Raw genomic sequence first — 22030 nt, 5'->3', positions numbered from 1 at the left:
GGAATGGCTAAACAAGCTGTATATGACTGTGATGGCACACTACTCTAATAAAAGAAATTATGAGCTGGTTGATGTAGAAAAAAATGGAAAGATTCAGGACCTATGAAGGAAAATGCTATCCACCTCCAGAAAAAGAACTGACAAAGAGAAATATGTATTGTATGGCCTATAGATATGTATATGTTATATATATATGTATATATTATATTTGCATTTAATTACAGCCTTGGGTGGGGGTGGGGAATAAAGCAAAAAGTGCACAGCCAAGAACAAACCTAGGTAGCTATGAAAACAATGTACGTATTTATTACATAGGTTTTCTTGAAATGGACATTTGTTTTATGTTGAGTCTTCTCTTATGTTCTGTCGTGTACATGGAAGATTTTTTTCTTTTCTTGTTTTGTATTTAAGTTTAAGATAAATAAAAAACTTTTTAAAAAATGAATAATTTTTCCTCCCTCCTTACAGTGCTATTATAAATGTTCAATCCCTTATTGATGTTGTGAAGGATTCCCTTTCCCGAGTGTAGAAGATGTCATGCATATCAAAATGCATGGTCATGGTAAGATGGAGGAGTAGAAACAGGACTTCCATGTGGCTCTGGCTTCCACCTTCTCCAATTTACGTGAAAAATGGAGCTACAGAACTGACAAAATGACACAGAGAAACTGACCTCCTGCTGAGGACAGCTCGGCCCACCCCAAGCCCAGCCCTGAGCAGCCTGGCTGGAGGGCCTTCAGATCACCAGCAGCTGTGGCGGTTTCCAGAATTATCAACCCACAGATGCCAAAGACAAAGTGACAGGTCAGTGTAGACTTTGCAGGAACAGGGGATGTGGGAATGCACTCCGGCCTTTGCCCCTGGGGAGAGAAGCAGTTGAGGCTCCACAGGCATGCAGTCGCCCACCACGTGGCTGCTTCAGAGCCCCAGGCCTGCAGATTGTAGAGGACCAATCGACCAGTCTGAGGAGTAATTGTTCTTGCTTTAATCTGCTTGGATCTGCATCGCTGGCTAGGGTGGAAGTCCAAGGGTGCGTGAACAGTTTGCCAAAGAGCATGTGCAGGCTTCAGAGAGGGCACCCAACTAATAGCTCCAGCAGCTGTAAAAACCCTAGCGATTGGTATAAAGCTCCCCTTCCTGGTAGCAGAGTTCTACTGTGGCAAAAGGCTCAAAAGTCAAGTAATTGAGTGGCAACGTGAGCAAGCAAAGGAAGCAAAGCAATCAGAAGAATCTGATATTAGACTCCTATTTTGGGGACAAAAAGGATCAAAGCATGGAACAGGAGGAAGACAGCTAAGTCAGAACTCCTGCACCAAAAGCTTCCAAGAAAAATACCAGCTGGTTACAGGCCATAGAAGGCTTAAGAATCATACAGGCTTAAGAAGAATTTTGAAAACCAAATAAGAGAAGTAGAGGAAAAATTGGGAAGAGAAATGAGAACAATGCAAGAAAATTATGAAATGAGAGTCAACAGCCTGACTGAAGAAAATAACACCTTAAAAGATAGACTAACCCACATGGCAAAAGAGGCTCAAAAAGGCAATGAGGAGAAGAATGCTTTATAAAAAGCCAAATTTGCCAGATGGAAAAAGAATCTCAAAAGCTCACTGAAGAGAATCATTCCTTTAGGATTAGATTGGAGCAAATGGAAGCTAGTGACTTTATGAGAAATCAAGATACTATTAAATAGATCCAAAAAAATGAAAAAATAGAAGGCAATGTGAAATATCTCACTGGAAAAACTAGTGACCTGGAAAATAGATCCAGGAGAGATAATTTAAAAATTATTGGATTACCTGAAAGCCATGATCAAAAAGAGAACCTCTAAATCATCCCTTCAGGAAATTCTCAAGGAAAATTACCCTGATGTTTTAGAACCAGAGGGCAAAATAGAGGTTGAAAGAATCCACAGATCACCTCCTGAAAAAGATCCCAAAAAGAAAACTCCCAGGAATATTATAACCATGTTCCAGAGTTCCCAAATCAAGGAGAAAATATTACAAGCAGCCAGGAAGAAACAATTTCAATATTGTGGAAACACAATCAGGATAACACAGGATCTGGCAGCTTCTACACTGAGGGATTAAAGGGCTTGGAATATGATATTCCATAGGTCAAAGAAGCTGGGATTAAAATTAAGAATCACCTACCCAGCAAAACTGAGTATCATGTTTCCGGGGAAACTATGGTCATTAAGTGGAACAGAGGATTTTCAAGAATTCTTGATGAAAAAACCAGAGTTGAATAGAAAATTTGACATTCAGATACAAGAAGCAAAAGAAGCATGAGAAGGTAAAAAGGGAAAAGAAATCATAAGGAACTTATCAAAGTTGAACTATTTACATTTCTACATGGAAAAATGATCATTGTAACTTATGAAATTTTTCTCAGTATGAGAATAGTTGAAAGGAATAGAAATGTATGTGTGTGTGTATGCATACATATATATATGTCTATATAGGAGGGTATATGGGCATATGAATACATATGTGTATGTATATATGTTTACAGGTATACATAGACAGAGGGCACAGGACCAATTAAATAGGAAGGGATGATACTTACAAGGTGAAATTGAGAGGTGAGAGAAGAATATAATGAGAGGAGATGGGAAGACAGAATGGGGTAAATTATCTCATATAGAAGAGGCAAGGGAAAATGGTTACAATGGAGGGGAAGAACAGGAAGGCAAAAGGGAATGAGTCTCACTGAATTTGGCTTAGGGAGGGAAGGACATACACACTAAATAGGGTATCTCACCCTACAGGAGAGTAGGGGGGAAGGGGATGAGAGGGGGCATGAACAAATGGAGGGCAGGCTGGGAGGGAGGGAAGTTGGAAGCACCCTCTTTTGAAAAGCGACAGGATCAAAGTAGAGAATAGAACAAGTAGGGGGTGGGAAAGGATGGAGGGAAATACTGTCAGTCTTTCACAATATATCCACTATGTAAATGTTTTGTATTGCTACACATGCACAACCTATATTGAATTGCTTATCTTCTCAGTAAGGGTAGGTGATGAGGGAAGAAGGGGAAGAATCTGGAATTCAAAGTTTTAAAATCAAATGTTTAAAATATATATAAATAATTATTATTATTTTACATGTAACTGGGAAATGTGATATACAGGCACTGGGGCATAGAGATCCATCTTGCCCTACTGCAAAGTCGGAGGGGGTTTGGGGGAAGATAAGGGAAAGAGCAGATTCAGGGAGGGAATATTTAGTAGGATCGCTGTTTTGGGGTTGTGGGTAGGGAAAAATTGGGAGAAAATTTGTAACTCAAAATCTTGTGGAAATGAATGATGTAAACTAAAAAATAAAAAGATAAAAATATTATTAATAATATATTATAATATAAAATAATAATTAATAATAATGTAATAAATAATAATTGTTTTCTAAAAAATTATTTTTTAAGAAAATGGTTTTCTTAAAAAAAAAAAAAGGATGGTGCATGCTCTGAGACAGTGCATCTGCTGGGCTTGTCTGTCTGTCCCAAGGGCCTAATCTAGAAATGATTGACACACAAGGGGCCTCAATGAGCTCTGTGGCACCCCTCAGGGCAGCTTCACTTACATTCACGCATGTTGATGAACTCTTGGTTCAACTCCTGGTCACCAGTTTTGTTGTTTTTTAGCTTTTTTATGACATGAGCACGGTCATAAATGTGATGACCCACAGCCATCTTCTCTATTCCACTGTCAGAATCTTTTAATGATTTCCGGGTTTCCTTAATCTAAATAATTAGAGAAAAGAACAAATCAAAATCCAGTGTATTGAGGACCTGACATTCTCCTAGACAGCAGACAAGGTGAGAAACTCCCACTCCTAAGATCACAGACAGACCCTGAAGGTCCTCTTCTGGCTTACTGAGGCCATACCCCTTATTTTAGGGATGAGTCAGGGGAGACCCAGGGTTTAAGTGACTTGCCTAAGAACTGAACAAGTGAACATACAGGTCATTTAATCTGTATTTATAATGTGGACAAAAGACTTGAAATGGCCAATTTTCAAAATTTGAGAAAAGTCACAAGTGTCAGACAAACCTGTCTGTAAGTTGCCAAAAGAGTCACATGGTATCCTGGGTAGAGCCAATGCCCTGAGAGAGGGTGAGCTGGGTTCAAGTGCTACTTCTGACACCCTGAGCAAGTCACTTCAACTGTCACTGCTCCAGGCAGCTCTCTCAGACTGCACTGTCCAGAGTGGCTAACAGGCATCAGTGGGGAGAGTTTCCTCACTTGGGAACACTCCCCTCCTCCCAACATGTAGCAAGGCTCAATAAATGCCTGTGGAACCTGGAAACTTACAGCATTTTTCAATTTTCTTTTTTTTTTTAAGGAATCGGGGTTAAGTAAATTGCTCAAGGTTACATGGCCAGGTGTTTCTGGGTGTGGTGCTAAGTGTCTGAGCCCGGGATTCGATCTCCAGGTCATCCCAACACTGGAGCCGGTGCTCTTACTCGCTGTGCTACCTGGCCGCCCCGCATTTTTCAATTTTCAAGAAATACATGAAAGGAAAGGCATCTTGTTGTTGGTGTTTGACAGGCTGCAGGATCCAAGAGAGAGGAGGGTCCTCAGAGGCTCCACCTAACCCAACCCTCTCATTTTACAGACATGGAAGGGCTTGCCCAAGAGTCAGAATTCGTGCTGTGGTCCTTTGACTCCAATTCTGACACTCTCTCTTGTAATTCTGATGTCAAGATCCCACTGGGGGCACACTAATACTAGTAACAGCTAACATTTACTCAGGGTACTGAAGTTTGCAAATCACTCTACAAACATCATTTACTTCACAGAATTTCATAACAATGCTGTGAGGTAGGAACCTCAGGTATTATTTTCACCATTTTACAAATGAGGAGACAGGCTGAGGAAAGTCAAGTCATTTGTTCATGGTCACAGAACTAGTGTCAGATGTGGGCTTGGAACCTAGGCCTTCCTCCTTCCCAGCCCAAGGGAAGGTGCTAGCTAAACATGGAGGGCTGAGGGTAGGCAAACAGCAGGGATGCTAGTGACGTAGGAACAGAGGAGGCCAGGGTGCCCCATGGGCACACTCTGGTAGGATTCTTTTCAGTTATTCTGACAGTCTACATCATTACTGATTAGAGAAATGGCAGATTAAAACAACTTTAAGATATGCTCTCACACCTACCAGACTAGCTGAAATGATAGAAGGGGAAAATGACAAATGTTGGAGGGGATGTGGAAAAACTGGGACACAAATACACTGTTGGTGGAACTGTGAACTGATCCAACCATTCTGCAGAGCAATGTGGAATTATGCCTAAAGAGATATAAAACTGTGTATACCCTTTGATCCAGCAACATCTCTATGAGGTCTGTTGCCCAAAGTAATCAGGGGTAAAAGAAAAAAAAAACCCATGTTCTAGATGCTCATAGCAGCTCTCTTTGTGGTGACAAAGAAATGGAAACTGAGGGGAGTGGCTGAACAAGTCATGGTACATGATCGTGATGGAGTACTGCTGTGCTGTGATAAATGATGAGCTGGGCGGTTTTAGAAAAACACGGAAAGACCTGTATGAAGTAAAAAGGAAGTGATCAGAACTGGAACACTGTATACAGTAACAGCAATACTGTCTGAATAATTGTGAACAACCAAGTTATTCTGAGTACTTCAAATACTCGAATCAACTATAAAGGGCCTGAATGAAGGAAGATGCTGCCACCTTCACAGAAAGAACTGATGAACAGAAGCATGACAGTATGGTTCGACATAATTGATAAATCTACATCAAAAGGTGGCCTTCTCTAGTGTGGGGAGGAGACAATCTGGAACTTAAAATGTAACAAAAAAATTTTTAAAAGATAAGATCAAAGGGTATACACAGTTTTATATCTCTTTAGGCATAATTCCACATTGCTCTGCAGAATGGTTGGATCAGTTCACAGTTCCACCAACAATGTATTTATGTCCCAGTTTTTCCACGTCCCCTCCAACATGCAAAGATAAAGTGATCTAGAAATGTCTGCTATCAATAAAGAAGTTAGGGAAGAGAGTCTAGAGATTGCTTCAGAACCAGAGGCAGCCTACTTAAGGCAATCTTTTTTTTTCTTTAAACTTAAGGCGATATTAAGGATGGTTTTCCTTTTTTATTTTTTGGAGGGGGAAGGCAGGGTAATTGGGGTTAAGTGACTTGCCCAAGGTCACATGGCTAGTGTTAAGTGTCTGAGGTCGGATTTGAACTCAGGTGCTCCTGACTCCAGGGTCACTGTGCCACCTAGCTGCCCCTGGGGGTGGTTTTCCTTCCCAACAAAAATCTGTCTCAGTGGCCTCTTCCTAGATGAGGAGAAAGAAGGGCTTGGGGCCAGCTATGCTTCCTTGCTAACATTTTCACCAAAGACTTCAGTTTAGCAATCACAAATCTATTTGGTTTGGTTCTCCCTTTGCTAAATGAAGCCACTGCTCTGGTGTTAAGAAAACAGAAGAGCTCTAAGACAAGTGTAGACAGAGGCACAGCAGAGAGCTATGAAAATGAATTGAGAGGAGGGGCCATCACCAGGTTCCTCTCCCTAGCTCTGGGCCCAGAACATTGCCACGGCATATAACATTCAGGAGTTGAAGGAAATGACTGCTTTCCCATAAGCTTCTGTCATATGACTGCTGCCAGCAAGTGAAAGGCTCTGGGTGTAGGAAAGGGAGGGTAGGGTGGGTAAGGCAAGGTACTAGACAAGGCAACTTTCTGGGCCTCCTCCATTTTTTTTTTCTGAATTATGGCAGTAGATAACAGGCTTGATCAAAACAAACAAACACACTGGGATACTAGGTTCTTTGAGAGGGGGACCATGGTGGGGAGGGTATTGGAGGAAATAATAGATTTTGGAGGAAAAACGTTATTACAAACTTAATTTTAAAAAAGAATAAATTTTTAAGTAAGAGAACATTTTTTTAAAGGCACCAAAACAGCAGTAAGCTTTTATAACCTGTTTCCAAATACTCACCCCCCCAGGGGCTCTTCGTGTCTGAGAAGAAGCTTGGAAAACTTTTGGAGGCTCATTACCTACTTTGGAGAAGGTCATAATGGAAGAAGAACAAAAGGAGTGCCCTTCTGGGTCGACTGACATATCACTCTGCAGAGAGAAATACAAAAAAGACGAGGCTCAGACATAGGCCCTTCATATTTCTGCACCACTGTAACATGAGGAAGAACCAAATAAATGGCAAGAAGTTCGTGAGAAAACCAGTTAAGCACACTCTCCGAGCCTTGTGGACTAACTCAATGGCTCTTCTCAGGAGGAATACCCACTAACTGACCTCTGTCCCACCTCTGCTGGAGCATTCACTAATCCTGTTAGACAGAAATCTAGGTTAAGTGCCAATCCGCAGGTCCCCCAGTGTAAGAGAGGCCCCAGCGGAGTCCCTCTTGGAGCTCTCCTCTGTTCAGGAGACATCTGGGGGGTTTTGCTTTTGCCTAGGATGCCTGGATCCTCGGGAGCAGAAGAGAATCTCTCGGAGAAGCACTGAAGAGGGCCTCAATCAGTCAGCCTGGACCCCATCCCTGGGGTTTCCCAAGTGAGTGAGGGATGTGGGTGCGCCCCAGGGCATGCTGCTGCTGCTGCTGCTGCTGCTGGCGCTACCGTTCTGGGCCCTGGATGCCTCTCCATTATGCAGGAATAAATCAGACACTTCCGACATATCACCCCATGGCCCTAAGGGGACCACACTGGCGAGAGCAATCATCTAGCATTTATTTACCTTTACAAGTTTGCCTGATCTAACAAAATTTACCCCAAAACGAAACAAACTGGATGACTGAAATTCCTGAGGTGGAACCCTCTTAGGTTACAACAGATTTCAGTCTTTGGTTAATAGCTTTAGGTCATTGTCTGTTTTCTTCCTCCACAGAATTCCCATTACAGCTATGAAAGCTTCAGTATTCTTTTCAAGGCAGTCACAATCTGGTATTAGAGTGAAACCTATAAAGGCAAGAACCATTTGCTTCATAAAATGACTGAATTTTTATGTTGTATTTTACAGGGTTCTATGAAGCATTATTTGAAGACCTTTTAGAACCTTTTTCAAAATTACTATTGTTTCTATGACCCCCTTCATTTCCAAACACACTTGCCACCCTCCCAGAAAGCTGTTGCCTATAGTACTGGGTCTATAACAAACAAGAGGAAGAAGAAGTCACTCAGTCGCCTGTGGAGTCGACAGCAGATGCCGTATTCCGCACCCATAGTTCCCACCACTTTGAAGACATGATCATAACTTAGAGTATCAATTGATTTTTAATACTTACAAAACGTCTTTGTAAATCCTGCATACCGTTTCGCATATGTGACATCATTCTGTCCATTGCCTGAAAAGGGCTGACATCTGTATTCTACAGGATATTAGGAAGGGAGTTATTAACTAGGAGAATAAGGCGGGAGAAACAAACCAACATCCCAAAACACAAGTCAAAGAAAATTCATTAGGTTTATGCAATCAAGTCACATGCACAAATCACAAGTCACAAGGGCCAAGCAGGCAAATTTGGAAGTACACACTCAGAATAAAATTGTCTCCAAAAATAAAGGTAAACTCAATATCCAGTGAGGGAAGAAGTTCAGAAGTGATTCTCAATTCATTTTTTTTTTTAAAGAAGCCCAACTCCTGCGTGCACTACCCACTCAGGCCTCTCTCCAGTGGTAGGGTGGATCAGGAAGGGCTTCTCAGCCACTTCAGCCTCCGAGTGCTCAGTATCTCACTAACAACCCTTCAGTCTGACTAGAGACACCTACCACAACTGCCTTACATCCCCTGCAATCAGGGATCTCTGTAACAACAACCTTCAGACTGATTCCCCACCATTTCACTGGGTTGTCATCTCTCCCTCCAGCCTGAGGGCGACATAGGTGCTACAAGGCCTGACTCGCATCATCCCAGCTACTTCATCACTCCCTCATCCCTAGCATCAATTCCTCTGCTCCTGGCTCTTCTCAGACCAGGCTGGTCAAGGCCCTCTCCCCCCCTCCCTGGCACAGCTGCAACATCTCTCAGGGGCCCTTGCCTTCTCTCAGCCAGCCCAGGTTCCTGTAAGAAAGCGCTGTCCCTGTAGTTTTCCTAAGTATGACAATTCGCTTCCCACCCCCCTGGTGATCATGACCTCTTCTTTTGGATTGATGTGTCAGCCTTTTGAAAGGTGCTGTTCTAAACCAACTTCCCTATCCTGCCAGAGTCTTCAAAGATCCCTAAACTATTATTGATGATTAAATAGCCAATGATAACTTTACAAATTCTTTCTAAAAGGTGTAATGATGTTAGGTCCTATATCAGGATATGTAGAAACAAGGAGGAGAAATGGGAAGGCATGAGTTAGTGGGAGGTAAGTAGGCAATCCCTTGAGGGGAAGATGGAAGGTAGGGCCCCCACACTCTCTGATCCCCTCTTCTCCTTGACAAGCCTAAGGCTGCACCTTGACCTTACTCCACTCCTGCCTCTCCCCAGGCCCTGCTCCTCTGGGCCCATATTGTTCATTCTTGAATCTACAATTTCACTTCTGGCTCGCTTCCTACCATGAGCAATCTTGAGGTCTTTCCTGGCTTTAATGCTGACATTCACCCTCTTTCAACCACCTGCAATATGATGCCTTCAGTTCTCACCACCAGGCATAACTGTTCTCTTGAAGGCCACCAATGGTCGGTCCTATCACCAAATCCAACAGCCTCTGCTCAGAGATCATGCCAGAGTTTGAAAGTCCAAAATCCTCTCACTTTTACATTTAACTAAAATCTGGGGGTTTAACTGAGACCCAGAAAACTGAGATAATTTGCCCGTGGTTACCAAGCTAGTAAGCAGTAAAACCAGGATTTGAACCCCAAAGTCTTCTATCCAGCAATACACTTCCTCCAACAGCATTATTTTATACTCACCCAACTGAGCAGGTCTTAGGTCCAGTGTACTGGAAGCCAGTATCAGATATTGCAACCAGGAAGAACTGAGTTCAAATTCTGTCACGCTAGTTATAAGATTTTGGTCATGACATCTAACTTCTCTGTGCCTCAGTTTCCTCACCTCTAAAAGAAGGTTGGACTTGATAGTTTCTGAGGCCCCAACTCTATCCTGCAGTGACAGGCACTGCTGACTATTCCTTTCCCCCCCCGGTTCTATTCTTATCTCCTCCATGGGTGCCCTCTACCCCTGCCCATCTCTTAGACAGACAGGCTGCTCAGAGCTCTGCTCTTGGATCACCGCTGGTCAGTCTTCTTTGTTGACGACTCCCAAATTTACCTCCCCAGTTCCAGCCTCTCCCCAAAATTCCACTTCTGTGGTTCCAATTTCCTACTGAACATCAACTGAATACCTCCCTGGAGCCTCCAGCTCCATCTGTCCCAATCCAGACCTCGCCTTCCTCATTAATGTTATTATCCATTCTCTTCAAGGATTAGCGGCCTCTCCACTCTAAGCTACCAGGGTGGGGAGATGAGTTTTCCTAAAGCACCATTCTCTGACCTTGTCACTGCCCTCCTGAAACGCCTCTAGGGCCCTCCTCCACCCACAGGACAAAGTTCAAGGCTCTTCGCAGTAGAGTCCCAACCCCCGCCAGGGTCTCCTAGACATTCTCTGTGCTTCAGTGGGAGCTGCACTTTCCTTATTTCCTGAGCTGAGCCCTCCCAGTCTCCCAGGCCTTTGCTAGTGAGGTTTCCTCCATGCCCTTCCCCTCCCACCTGCACACATCCGACTCTTCCCCACACTTGGGACCTCTCCCTCTTCTGGACTCGCAACTGCTGGGGATTTTCCAGAGTCACCCCATCCCAAGATACTGCTCCTTGTGTCTGACTCATTCCCTTCTCCCAGAAAGCTCTCTGAGGCTGTGTCTGTCCCCTGTGGTACCTGCCACAACGCTGTATGATATTTCAATAAATATTTGCTGAATTCAATAGAATTTCAGCTTGCATCTCAAACCTACAACAGATGTTCTTTAAAGAACAGATGAGGAAAAAAATACTTAGGACAAAGAAAGAACTAAATGAAAAAGAAAATGTTAAAACCTCATTTCAGTGAAATACATCAAGGAAAGGTAGCTTGGTAAGGACAAAAAGCATTTTTAGTGCTACCTTCCTTCCTGTCTTCTCAAATAGGACCTCAATTTAAACCTTAAATAGTTAATGATCAGCTCCCCAAACATCCCCCAAGCCAATTTTCCACTAGAGACACTATCCTATAACCAACCACACCTCAAGCCAAATGAGAACAGAATAGAAACCACAAGACTCCTTAATGTGGCTACAGTAACAAATAAATTATGGCCTACAAAATCCCAGGGAGAGAAGTAAGAACTGCACTAAATGCTTAACTAACATATACACACATACACACACATATGTACATATATATATACATCTCTGTATACAGTTAGAGATTATCTATAGCAAGTTTAAACATTAGGTGAGCATTCATCTTCTTTCTCCTAAAACTTCTTTAGCCAGATCCTTGAATTTTCTCAGGATATTCAAATTCCTTTGAATACTTACCCAATACAGACACAATGAAGCTAAATCTATCTAGAAATGTCCTAAAATGCTAAATATCTTATTTGGTTAAAATTTAAATACAAATTAAGATTAAATCAATGCACACATTTCCAATAATTAATGGGAATGTATACAAAAAAATCCATGCTTTCATTAAAAGACAAAAATTAAAAAGTGAACTCCAGCAAAACAAAACCAGCTAGAAAGACATGCATTTCATAATACAAACCATTGCACCAAAGCTGCCAAAAGGCATGAGGGAAGAAGGGCCACCAAAGCTGCCAAACGGAGCAAGGGCATGGCTCCTTGCCTGGAAGAAAAACGTTCAATTACTCTTACTGATGCTATTGACTGCATGACAAGGCCTCAAAAGACGAGGAATGCAAAGTACATAGTCACAAGGCTCATGGCCAGAGAAATTATATGGCCTTTTAATTTTAAAAAATAAGGTGTTTTTTCATGTTTTGTTATCTGTTTATGGTGACAGTCAGAATGGTAGTTACAGAGCAAGAAAAATAGTTTTCTTCAAGCAAACAGGAAGACCATTTATCACTGTGAGCATGACTGAGCTAGCAGCCATTAAAGACATATCAAAGACTGGATTAAGAGAGCGATTTTTAAAATGAAACTTCATATTTCATACCAAAGTTAATTAAAAACATAAGGTACAATGATTAAAATGCTATCTTCTTTCCTTTCTACCCAAGAGACCAGTTAATCTACTCTGCTACAAATGTTGATTTAAAACAAAAGTCATTTTTCTCAAGATAACTAAATTTCAAAAGGTTAAGGTTGTACCTAATAACTTCCTAAGTACGCATTTTATGCAAAAAGAAGAAATTAATGTAGACCAGCAATGAAATATATATACTTGGTTTCTAAAATATTTATAGGTCCTCTGGGAGAGGGGAAATCCATTCTGCCCTAAAAGTAGTCCCAAAGGTCAGTGAAAAGAGATTCCAAGTAAGTCTTTAATTATATAGGGATGGGAGCTGGGCCTATGATATTAAAAACACAAGGAACTCTGGGATGAAACCACTCCCTGCACTTTTGCTGCAGCTGAGGGCCCCAGAAAGGTGCCCACAGCACTCCCCTGAGAGGCAAGGGTGAGGGTCTTGCATGTGAGAGACCTTCCCCTCTGAGGCCAACATCTTTAGCTATGATGCCATCTAGCCTCTTTTTCATTATACAGAAGACTCTTTAAGAGTAGATAAATACTTGAGGCATTTGCAGGACTCTAGATTCAGAGCTAGAGATCGCTGCAAAGCTCATATGGGGGGAGTTGGCCAAGGTCACAAAAAGGAGAAAGGGCTGGCATTAGAACCCAAGGCCTCCAAAACAGATGCCTTTAACAATGCCAAAGTCACTTCCTACAACTTCCAAATGCCAGAAATAAATTGGAATTCCTACAGAAAAAATGTACAGCACAGTACCACTCGGTGAGAGATAATACTCTTCTGGTTGAGAAAATACAGTAATCATATACTAGCAAAATAACAGTAAAGACTGATACTTACATAATACTTTGCAGTTGACAAAGTGCATATACACGCCCACATCTACAGGCACCGCACACATAAGTATATAATCTCACTTGATCCTTCTAACAACTCCATGCCATTTTCCAGATGAGCAGACAGTTTCTCAGAAGGGAAGTGACTTACACTCAGTCACAAAGCTCATATGCAAAAGCAGGATCTGAACTTGTCTCACCTGGTTCCAAGTCTAGGACTCTTTCCCACTACAGATCATACTGTTTCCACTTGGCAACACCAAGGATCATTGTGTTTACCAGTAAATACACAGTACTAGGGACAATGGGGTGTAGTTCAAATGCCAGGCATCAAGAAGGGCCTAGGTTCAAATCTGGTTCTGATGCTGGGGTTTCACTCACAGGGAGGAATCAGGACATGCTGACACAAGGGGCTGGAAAGGCTGAAAACTCTGGGAGCTCCGACCACTAATGTAATTCCATTAGCACCTGTGATTATTCTTATCTGATTGACCTACGTTCCAGTACAGTCAAAGGCCCTTCGCCATTGGGGTGTTTGTCAAAACCTCCATCTCCCTTTTCCGGCAATAGGCACAGGGCAGAGAGGTTGGAAGCCTGGGGGGGCAGCAGCAGTGGTGGGATTCCCTCCTAGTGAAGGCTGGGGCACCACTTTCTTTTGGGGGGTGGGAGGCACCATTCTGGGACAGCTGTGACTGAGATTAAACCAAAGGGCAAGAAAGGACACTGGAGACCACCTGGTCCCACCTTCCCCCTGAGGAGCTGTAGGGAGCACCAGGGGCTTGCTGGGAGATCACACAGGAACCGTGCAGAGCAGGCATTCCTGTTCATGACATCCCAGGACAGTGGCCATTGCTCTTCCAGAATTCATGGCTTCCTTTCTTCCCAGTGGCACATGTCAGCCTCCTGGAATGCCAGTCCTCAATCCCAGGGCCAATCTTAAGTCTTCCTTTTCCTTCTGTGAACATTTTGTGAGTCTATCTTTCCACATTGAGCCATTATATTTCTATGTCCTAATACATTACTTGGAAAAGCCCTTGGGAAAACTCATGGACTCCTCCAATATTTTTCAACACTGACCCTCTTTATAATTGTGATGTTAAAGCCATAGTATTCTATCATTTAATTCTATCAGAAAAAATATGCCATAAAAACCACTTTGATTTATTCTTTTTTATTCTAAGAGTTTAGGGCAACCTAAGAATTAGTTACAATTATAATCTAAGTTTTACTGAAGATAAAATCAATTTATTTTCAGATTTTTAATTTCCTTTTTCAGAGAAAGAAGAACCTTTTCTTCATTATTTACTAATAAATGGTAGTCCCCATTTTAAGTGAATTCACTTTAAAGGAACAAGGGACCTCTTACATTTCACCATATACTTTCTGTTATGGAAGCACATTCATTAGGTGTTAAATGTCAAATGTTTACTATTCAAAGTAACTTCAATGAAACCTGGGATGCAGCTGGGGATGATATAAAATACAGTTGTGGAAAAGAGAACCAGACCTCAGGGGTCCGGAGGCTTCATTTCTAGTGCAGGCTGTCCTACTAATTAGCTCTGTGACTTTAGGCAATTTACTTTCTTGGCCCCAGTTTCCCCACCTGTAAAATCAGGGGTCTTGAGAACTAGATTATTTCCTGGGGACTTATTTCTTGGATAATTTCATGACCTTTGTTCCTTGTCTACACAGTTATGGCACTTAGCACAATCAGCACTGATCTTGGCCACTTGCAGTCAAAATGCCATCTGGTATTCCTTTTGTCCCAAAAGGCCACTGGGACATTCTGAGTTCCAGTGCCCTCCACCCCCCCTCTCCCATTCAATTCACTAAATACTGTTTAAAGTACTACTCTGTACAAAGCCCTAGGGATTTGTATCCTAGGGATACAAGGGAAAAAACAAAAACAATGACAATCAATTAGAAAAGTAACAATGGAATCCATCAATCAACCAATCAATAACTGTTTATTAAGTGCCTACTATGTGCCGACATCTGTATGGAATTACTTTACCATTTCCCTGACATGGACAATGCTACACCTACCCAGAGTAATTTTCCATCTAAATGAAAGGACAAAGTTCAAGTGGAATTTCTTCCCCAAATGGCATTAATCTCTCCCCAGCAGTGGGCATGCACAGACAGCTGCTGCTTCAGGGAAGCAGTGTGCAAAGACCCTGGGTCTGAGGCTTGCTAGCAAGGGCTCTGGGGAAGTCACTGAACCTGTCTGTCTCAGCTTCCTCATCTGTACAACAAGGCTAAGAACCCCTGTGGCACCTGTCTCACGGGGTTCGGCCAGAATGCCTGGGGAGGGTTTTATAAACCCTGAAACATTATGTAAAGGTGAGCAGTTATGAGCTGTGCCCAAGAAATCGTGGATTCTTAGTACTGAGACACAGTATCGCTGCTCTCCTTCGTTAACTCTGAGCCTAAGTATTGAAGTGGTGAAGCTTCAGGACATGTGCAATCATTACTGATGAAACTTTTTTTAAAAAAGGTGTTTTATAAAAGTCCTTTGTAATTTCACTTTTGCAGACTTTGCCGCCGGGCCTCGGTGGCCCAGGTGCCCCTCTTCCACTGGCAGGCTCTTCCTGGAACCTCCATTTTGGGGGAAGGGCCACGACCAGCCATCCTACATCCTTCACCCACATCCCCACCCCCAGCTCCCCTTTCAAGGGCTGTCTTCACCCAAAGAATGTAAGCTCCTTGAGGGTCAGGAACAAGATGGAATCCACTTTAAATGGGAACATAAAATGCATTCCACCTCTTTTTTGTTCTATTTCTGCCAACAGTTACTAACAGAGTATCTAAAATCACAGACTTTTATATGGGTCTCACTGAAACTGGCACTTAACACACAGGTGAGCTTGTATAAAAGCTTAAAGTTCCAATGGAAAGATTTCCTCTCTAGAGTCTGCTCCTTCCAGCCTGGGGCGGGGGGGGGGGGGGGGGGGGAAGGGGACGGGACAGCAAGACGATGTATTCCCCCCACCCCACCTTGGCACCTCTCCCAACTTCATTCTCAAGCTGCAAAAAATCTGAAATAGATTTGAGGATCACATTTCATCTATGAAACCACAAACTTCTCAGAGGAAAACTCTCCCAAGGAGTCACCCCAGTAAATCCTTGCACATGCTTGTTGTTTTTAATTTAGAAAGATAAGAATATGCTACAAGGCGTTTCAAAAGTCTGAGTGGTTTCAAGTTTTCATAGCTTAAATAGTTACTTAAATTCAGCTTTTAAGAACTTAAAACTGACCACAGACTTTTAAACACCCTGTATAAACAGCAAGTCCCAACTTTATCATAAAAACAGAAAACCCAAGAATGGAAGCTAGTTGTAGAAATGTCCATCACTTTGGTACTGTGGCAGTTCTCAGAATGCCCTATAACTAGGCCTTGCAGAATGCTCAGTGAACAGCTGTTGAGCAGAAGAATTATGTTCTGCTTTTATTCTTGGGTGGGCTTTCCTCCACCTCTACTGGGGTTTGGGCTGACCCCCAACAGGATCCTTAGGCTTCTTTTCAAGTTTTCATATCCAAGATGTAGACAAATTGTGAAATACTTTGCCTATGTTGAGGACGGTACTGACAGCAAATGCATAAAGTTCTGCAGTTCCCACAGTCCACTGGACTAATAGTCAGGGGCTCTAGTCTACATCAATTATATCACTATGAAGTTATTTTTTCCCAACACCAAAGGCATGGAACAGATGGTCAACCAGAGAAGACAAAATGGCTCACTGACCCTGTCCCCTCCAACACAGCCTACCCATGGCTGAAAATTAATTTAAAATAACCGTGTATTAAGCTGTTTGGAACCTGAGACATTCCTTTCTTTCCAGAGAGGCAAATAAGTATTTTTTTCAGATAAATAAAGGTAACTTTCAGGAAGTCTGAATCTTCCTCCATTTCCACTCTCCATGCCCCCTCTAGGGCTAGGAAAGCTACTTAGGCACACAGGATGAGTCACAGCAACACCCGCAACCATCATTTACCTGTAAACTCTCCTTCCTGTTGCAAACTAAACAGCAGACACAGGTTACCCAGCAGCAGGAAGTCACAAAGGCACTGCACCCTAGAAAGGCTCCTACTTCTCCCATCTTTTGGCATCTCTTTGATATTTATAGGAGAAGCTCCTCCCAAGTTGGAATCACTGATGCTTATGAGACACAATGAATGGGGAGGGTAAGGATTTGCCCAGGGACTGAAAGGTTTACTTTTCCTTCTCTGGATGTGAGAGTTAGGTCTCCCCAGTATATGGGCCAACAGGGAGTCAACAGCCCACATATGTGTCTGCTCTGGCAAGGATTTTTTTTAAAAACCCCATCACATTCTACTCAGTAGCTTTTGCTAACAGCCCCTGATGAAATTTCACAACTGGAGAGGAAAGGAAGAGGAAGAAAATTATATGTAACAAACATGTTTCTTGACTATTTCTTTAAACTATGATGTGAAAAGATAAATGTTTACTGATTAATATGAATGATCTGTGAGTAAATATGACAGCAAAAGTTTTTGGTAAAATGTATGGATAAACTATAGCTATATAACCATGAGAATTTAGTATGAGCAAACCCTATAATATAACAATACAAAAGTTACCATATTACAGAATTTTAGAAATCCCTTAGGTTAAATCCCAACCCACAAAACATGGCAGTTTCAGTGCTGGTAGTTGTGACCCAAAAGCAGTCTTAAGGAATTAAATACATTATGATATTTGATATTCCTTTCCTAAAATTCCCACCATTTTCTTATCAAGAATCTTTAAAATAAAGAACCTACAGAACAAGAAACTTTATCATCATCCTCATCCTCATCACGTCGGCCTCTCCCACCAGCAATACTGAGAAGTTGTCCAAAAGGCTGAGCCAAACTTTTCATCATTTGACGCATATTTTCATTGTGGGAAGAAAAGGAGTCTCTGTGGAAAACAAACAGAGGGCAGAAAAAGTCATTAATGATGGATTCCAAGTACCAAGTAGATACATAAAGACTCTATTTGAGTTGATGTATACTTTAAAAGAGTAAAAGTTAAATAAAACTTGCCCATCCTACAATAAAAAGAATCATCAACGGTACCACACTTCAGTATTCGTTCAACAAATGTTTGTTAAAGCAAATATTACGTAGGCACATTCTAGTGGCTACTGAGGATACAGATAAAAATGACAGAACTACAGAACTGACATTCTATTGGGAGGGAGCAATATGTACACAGATAATACATACCAAGTGATTTCCAAAAAGGAACAGCTTTGTGGTAGCAAAGAGCTGAAAACAAAACAGGTGCCCACTGATGGAGGAATGTCTAAACCAACTATGTACATGAATGCAAAGGAACACTCCTGTGCTAGAACAAAGAAGTGCACGAGTAAAGAGAGGCCTGGAACTTACATGGCATGGCAAAGAAAAGTACTGAGAACCAAGAAAGGAATGCAGCACTGCCAATGGACAGAAGCACCGCCACCACAAAACAATGAAAACTGAATGCAGCGAGACGACGAACATCAGCTCAGCTCCAATAAGAGGCGAGTGGACACTTCCCACTGCCAAATGTGGGACACGACAAGTAACAGCAATGGGCTGGCAGGTTTCAGTAACGTTTTTTATTTCTCTTAAAAAGTTCTTTGTTATAAGAATGGCTGAGAAGTGGAAGGGCAAGGCATACAGAAGGAAATACAGGCAATGGAAAAGCAAAAGATGCTAATAAAAGCCTCCTCCTTGTTAAGAGAAGACAGCTAACTGAGGGCCCACACACAGTAGGCACTTTTAACAAGTGCTGGAATGGCTGATTGGATGAGGCCAAGGTGAGTGGAAGTATTTTAACTGCAGATATAGGAGAAAATTGTTGAAAAAGTGATTCTGGTGAAAATGGCATGCTGTGTGTGGACACTGGCCGGCAAGCAAATGTGCCTAGGAAAGGGAATTGAGAAGGGTAATGATATGAAACAGGGAGTCCCAGAAGATTTCTGAGGAGAGTGGCACTGTCAGATCATTTTTTGGAATGCCAGTTTGGCAGCTGTGTGGGACTGATTGAGAGGGGAGTAAATGACAGCAGGAAGCCTAATTAGCAGGCTCATGGAAACGTCCAAGTAAGAGGTAATAAGGGCTTGCACCCAGGTAAACACGAAGCAGTGACAGCCTGAGGGAAGCCCAGAAGCACCTGTGTGGGAGGTGGGAAGTGGGAGAGGGGACGCAACCACCACCACCACCAGCATCACCTCGGTAGCTGTGTCCCCTCAGAACCAGATGCAGGCAGCCCAGGCCACTGAAGCTGAGAACCTTGGCAATGCAATGGCCAGGCCAGAACCCTCAGTCCTCCCTCTATGCAGATACAGCCAGGCCACTGCTCCTGCAAGGCTGCTGGAGACCCAGAAAGGAAAGTTTCTGCACCTGACTCCAGCTCTGTCTGATGGCTCAACATCAGAATAAAGTCCGATGTCATCGGTGGAGATCACACTGAAGCAGCCTTGTGTCTGGTCTGTCCCTTCACTCTAAGGCCCACAGGCCCCTTCCCTGAACCCTGCAGCTGAGAGCTACCCCAGGACCCCGTGTGGGCTCTTGCTTTAGGTTTCTGTTTGTGTCCTCACTGCTTTGTTACCAGGAAGCACTGCATGCTTTATTCACTCTCATTCATGCACTCAAGTAGAAGCAACAAGACTGGGCAACTGAAAGAATTTATAGAGCAAAGAAGGAAAACTCCAAGATCACTCAGAAAGGTTGCAAGCCCCGGCAGTAACTTCCACAGAAACAAGTGAGTCTGGAGGGAAGCATAAATTCCATTTTGGCCAGGTTAAGTGGGAAGTGTCTATGAGACTGTCTGGGAAGGGTGTCTAGCAGGCATTTGGTAATGCAGGGCTGGAATTCAGGAGACAATTGAGGGCTGGATATATGGTTTTGAGAGTCATCTGCATAAAAAATGACAACTGAACCACTAAAAAGGTGAAAAAAAAGAGCCCAGGGCAAAGGTTCAGTGGCTGGGGACTGACAGGATGGGACAATGAGAGAGCCCAGGCAGACAGGAAGCACTGGATGAAGATGTGCTCTTCTACCAGGGAGTAACCACAAACACCCAGGAAAGCCAGTGGGCTTTCTCATTTAGCAAACACTGAGTGGTGGCGACCTTATATAAAATGCATTACTGATGCTCTTGTGTGACTCATAAATATAGCTTTCCAAGTTGATTACTCTCAAATAGACAATATTCACTTAATTTCATTATTATACAGTCACATTTTGAAAAGTTCAATGTCATGAAAAAGACCACCAATCCTTGGAGATGGATGACCTGAGCGCTTGAGCCGTGCTTCTCACAGAAGAGCTCCAGAAATGGACAAGAAAGCCCATTTTCCCCAAACCCCGCTACCAGCGACCATTTGTCTTTTGTCATCTTTGCCAATTTCCCAGGTCTGAGTGAAAACTCACAAGTTTAAATTTCATGATTAGTGATTTTGAAGCCTTTCTATCACATTCTTTTTATTAATCAATTGTCTAATGCCATAGCCACAGTGTAAGGAACGATAAAAGATACAATAATATAAAAAGTTTACAAACCAAAAAGGGTCAGTTAACTTGAATTCAAATCATAGACTGTTACAACATGGAATGGTATTAAAAGTGTCATACAAGTAGCCACATGATAAAGGAATTCAGAGGAAGAAAATAAAAGCAGTACTGTTTGTAGCATGTGGGCGAGATATTCAGGGAAGACTTCATGGAAAGGTGGTGTTTGAGAGATGATCTTAAGATCACAAGATCACATACTTTGTGTAGCCTGCAGCACTAAGGACATCTTGCCCCACATGGGCTAGTTAGGAATAACAATAATAAAATGAAGGTTTTAAGTTTACAAAGTAGTTTATAATTAGGTTTTCATGTGCAGCACACAGCTCTGTGCAGTAGGTACTAACATTCCCATTTTACAGATAATCTGAGGGTCATGAAAGTTAAATATTAGTTTACTTTTAATTTTTTTAATTAACAAGTATGGATTCTCCCTCCCACCTACTACCACTAGAGGAAATAGGAGATAAAAACCATTATTATAACAAATTGTTATTTGTTAACATTATTAAGCAAAACAAATACTCAAACGGATAATGTCCAAAAATCTATGTTTCTTTCTGCATCTTGAGCCCATCACTTCTCCAATCTTACATCACTAATTACTTTTGGACACCTCAAAGTGGGTGTTCTACTAACATCTCAAATCCAGCATGTCTGAAAATGTACTCACTACCCCTTTCCCCCCCCCCACACTCACCCCTGGTTCCCAAACTTCTATCTGATGTTGTCTTTACCATATTATTACAATATAAATTGTCCTCCTAGTTCTGCTTACTTTGTTGGACATCAGTTCATACAAATTTTCCCAGGTTTCTCTGAAATTGTTCCTTTCATCAGGTCTTACATTTTTTCAAATGGAATAATGTGTTCAGTCATTCTACAATTGATGTGTATCCCCCTTAAGTTTCTAGTTCTCTGTCACCACAAAAAGAGCTGCTAGGAAACTGGGAAAAATCTTTGCTGAAAGTTTCTCTGACAAAGGTCTCATTTCTAAAATATGTAGGGAATTGAGTCACAAAAATAAGATACATGCTATATGGTCAAAAGAGAATCACTAGGCAGTTTCATAGCTACACACAGTATGAAAAAATGCCTTAAAACACTAATAATTAAGAGAAATGCACATTAAAACAATTATAGGGTACCATCTCACAATCATCAGATTGGCTGAGATTACAGAAAAGGAAAATGACAAATGCTGGAGGGAATGTGGGAAAATAGGTACACAAATGCATTGTTGGTGGAGCTGTAATTTAAGTCTAACCATTCTGGAAAGCCATTTGTAACTGTGTCCCTAAAACTACTACGCCGTACATACCCTCTGACACTGTAATACCACTAATAGGTTTATACACCAAAGACAACAAAGAAGAAGGACCTATGTGTACAAAAATATTTGTATGAGTTCTTTGTGTGATGACAAAGAATTGGAAACTGAGGGGATGTCCATCAATTGGGTATTGGCTGAAC

General features: G+C 42.1%; 1 protein-coding gene across 2 annotated transcripts in view; it reads right to left on the bottom strand.

The window, feature by feature from the left end:
* Positions 1 to 3561: 3561 nt before the first annotated feature.
* The window catches only part of MLF1 (myeloid leukemia factor 1), a 68367-nt gene continuing 49898 nt past the window's right edge, over positions 3562 to 22030 (bottom strand). The window contains exons 3-7 of one of the 2 annotated variants that reach the window (XM_069083466.1): positions 17777 to 17915; positions 11707 to 11787; positions 8261 to 8344; positions 6960 to 7088; positions 3562 to 3736 (exon numbers count right to left, since the gene is read on the bottom strand). In XM_069083466.1, coding sequence (XP_068939567.1) covers positions 3569 to 3736; positions 6960 to 7088; positions 8261 to 8344; positions 11707 to 11787; positions 17777 to 17915 — 601 coding nt within the window. In that variant the 3' untranslated portion in view covers positions 3562 to 3568. The remainder of the gene's footprint in view (positions 3737 to 6959; positions 7089 to 8260; positions 8345 to 11706; positions 11788 to 17776; positions 17916 to 22030) is intronic. The other variant, XM_069083467.1, reaches the window with a different exon arrangement.

Source organism: Petaurus breviceps, unplaced genomic scaffold (assembly GCF_028583685.1).
Source record: "Petaurus breviceps papuanus isolate PSGF00001 unplaced genomic scaffold, PetGlider_PUasm1.0 173, whole genome shotgun sequence".
Classification (NCBI taxonomy): domain Eukaryota; kingdom Metazoa; phylum Chordata; class Mammalia; order Diprotodontia; family Petauridae; genus Petaurus; species Petaurus breviceps.
The sequence above is the reverse complement of the archived record's forward strand: the minus strand, read 5'-3'. Positions and strand labels throughout refer to the sequence as shown.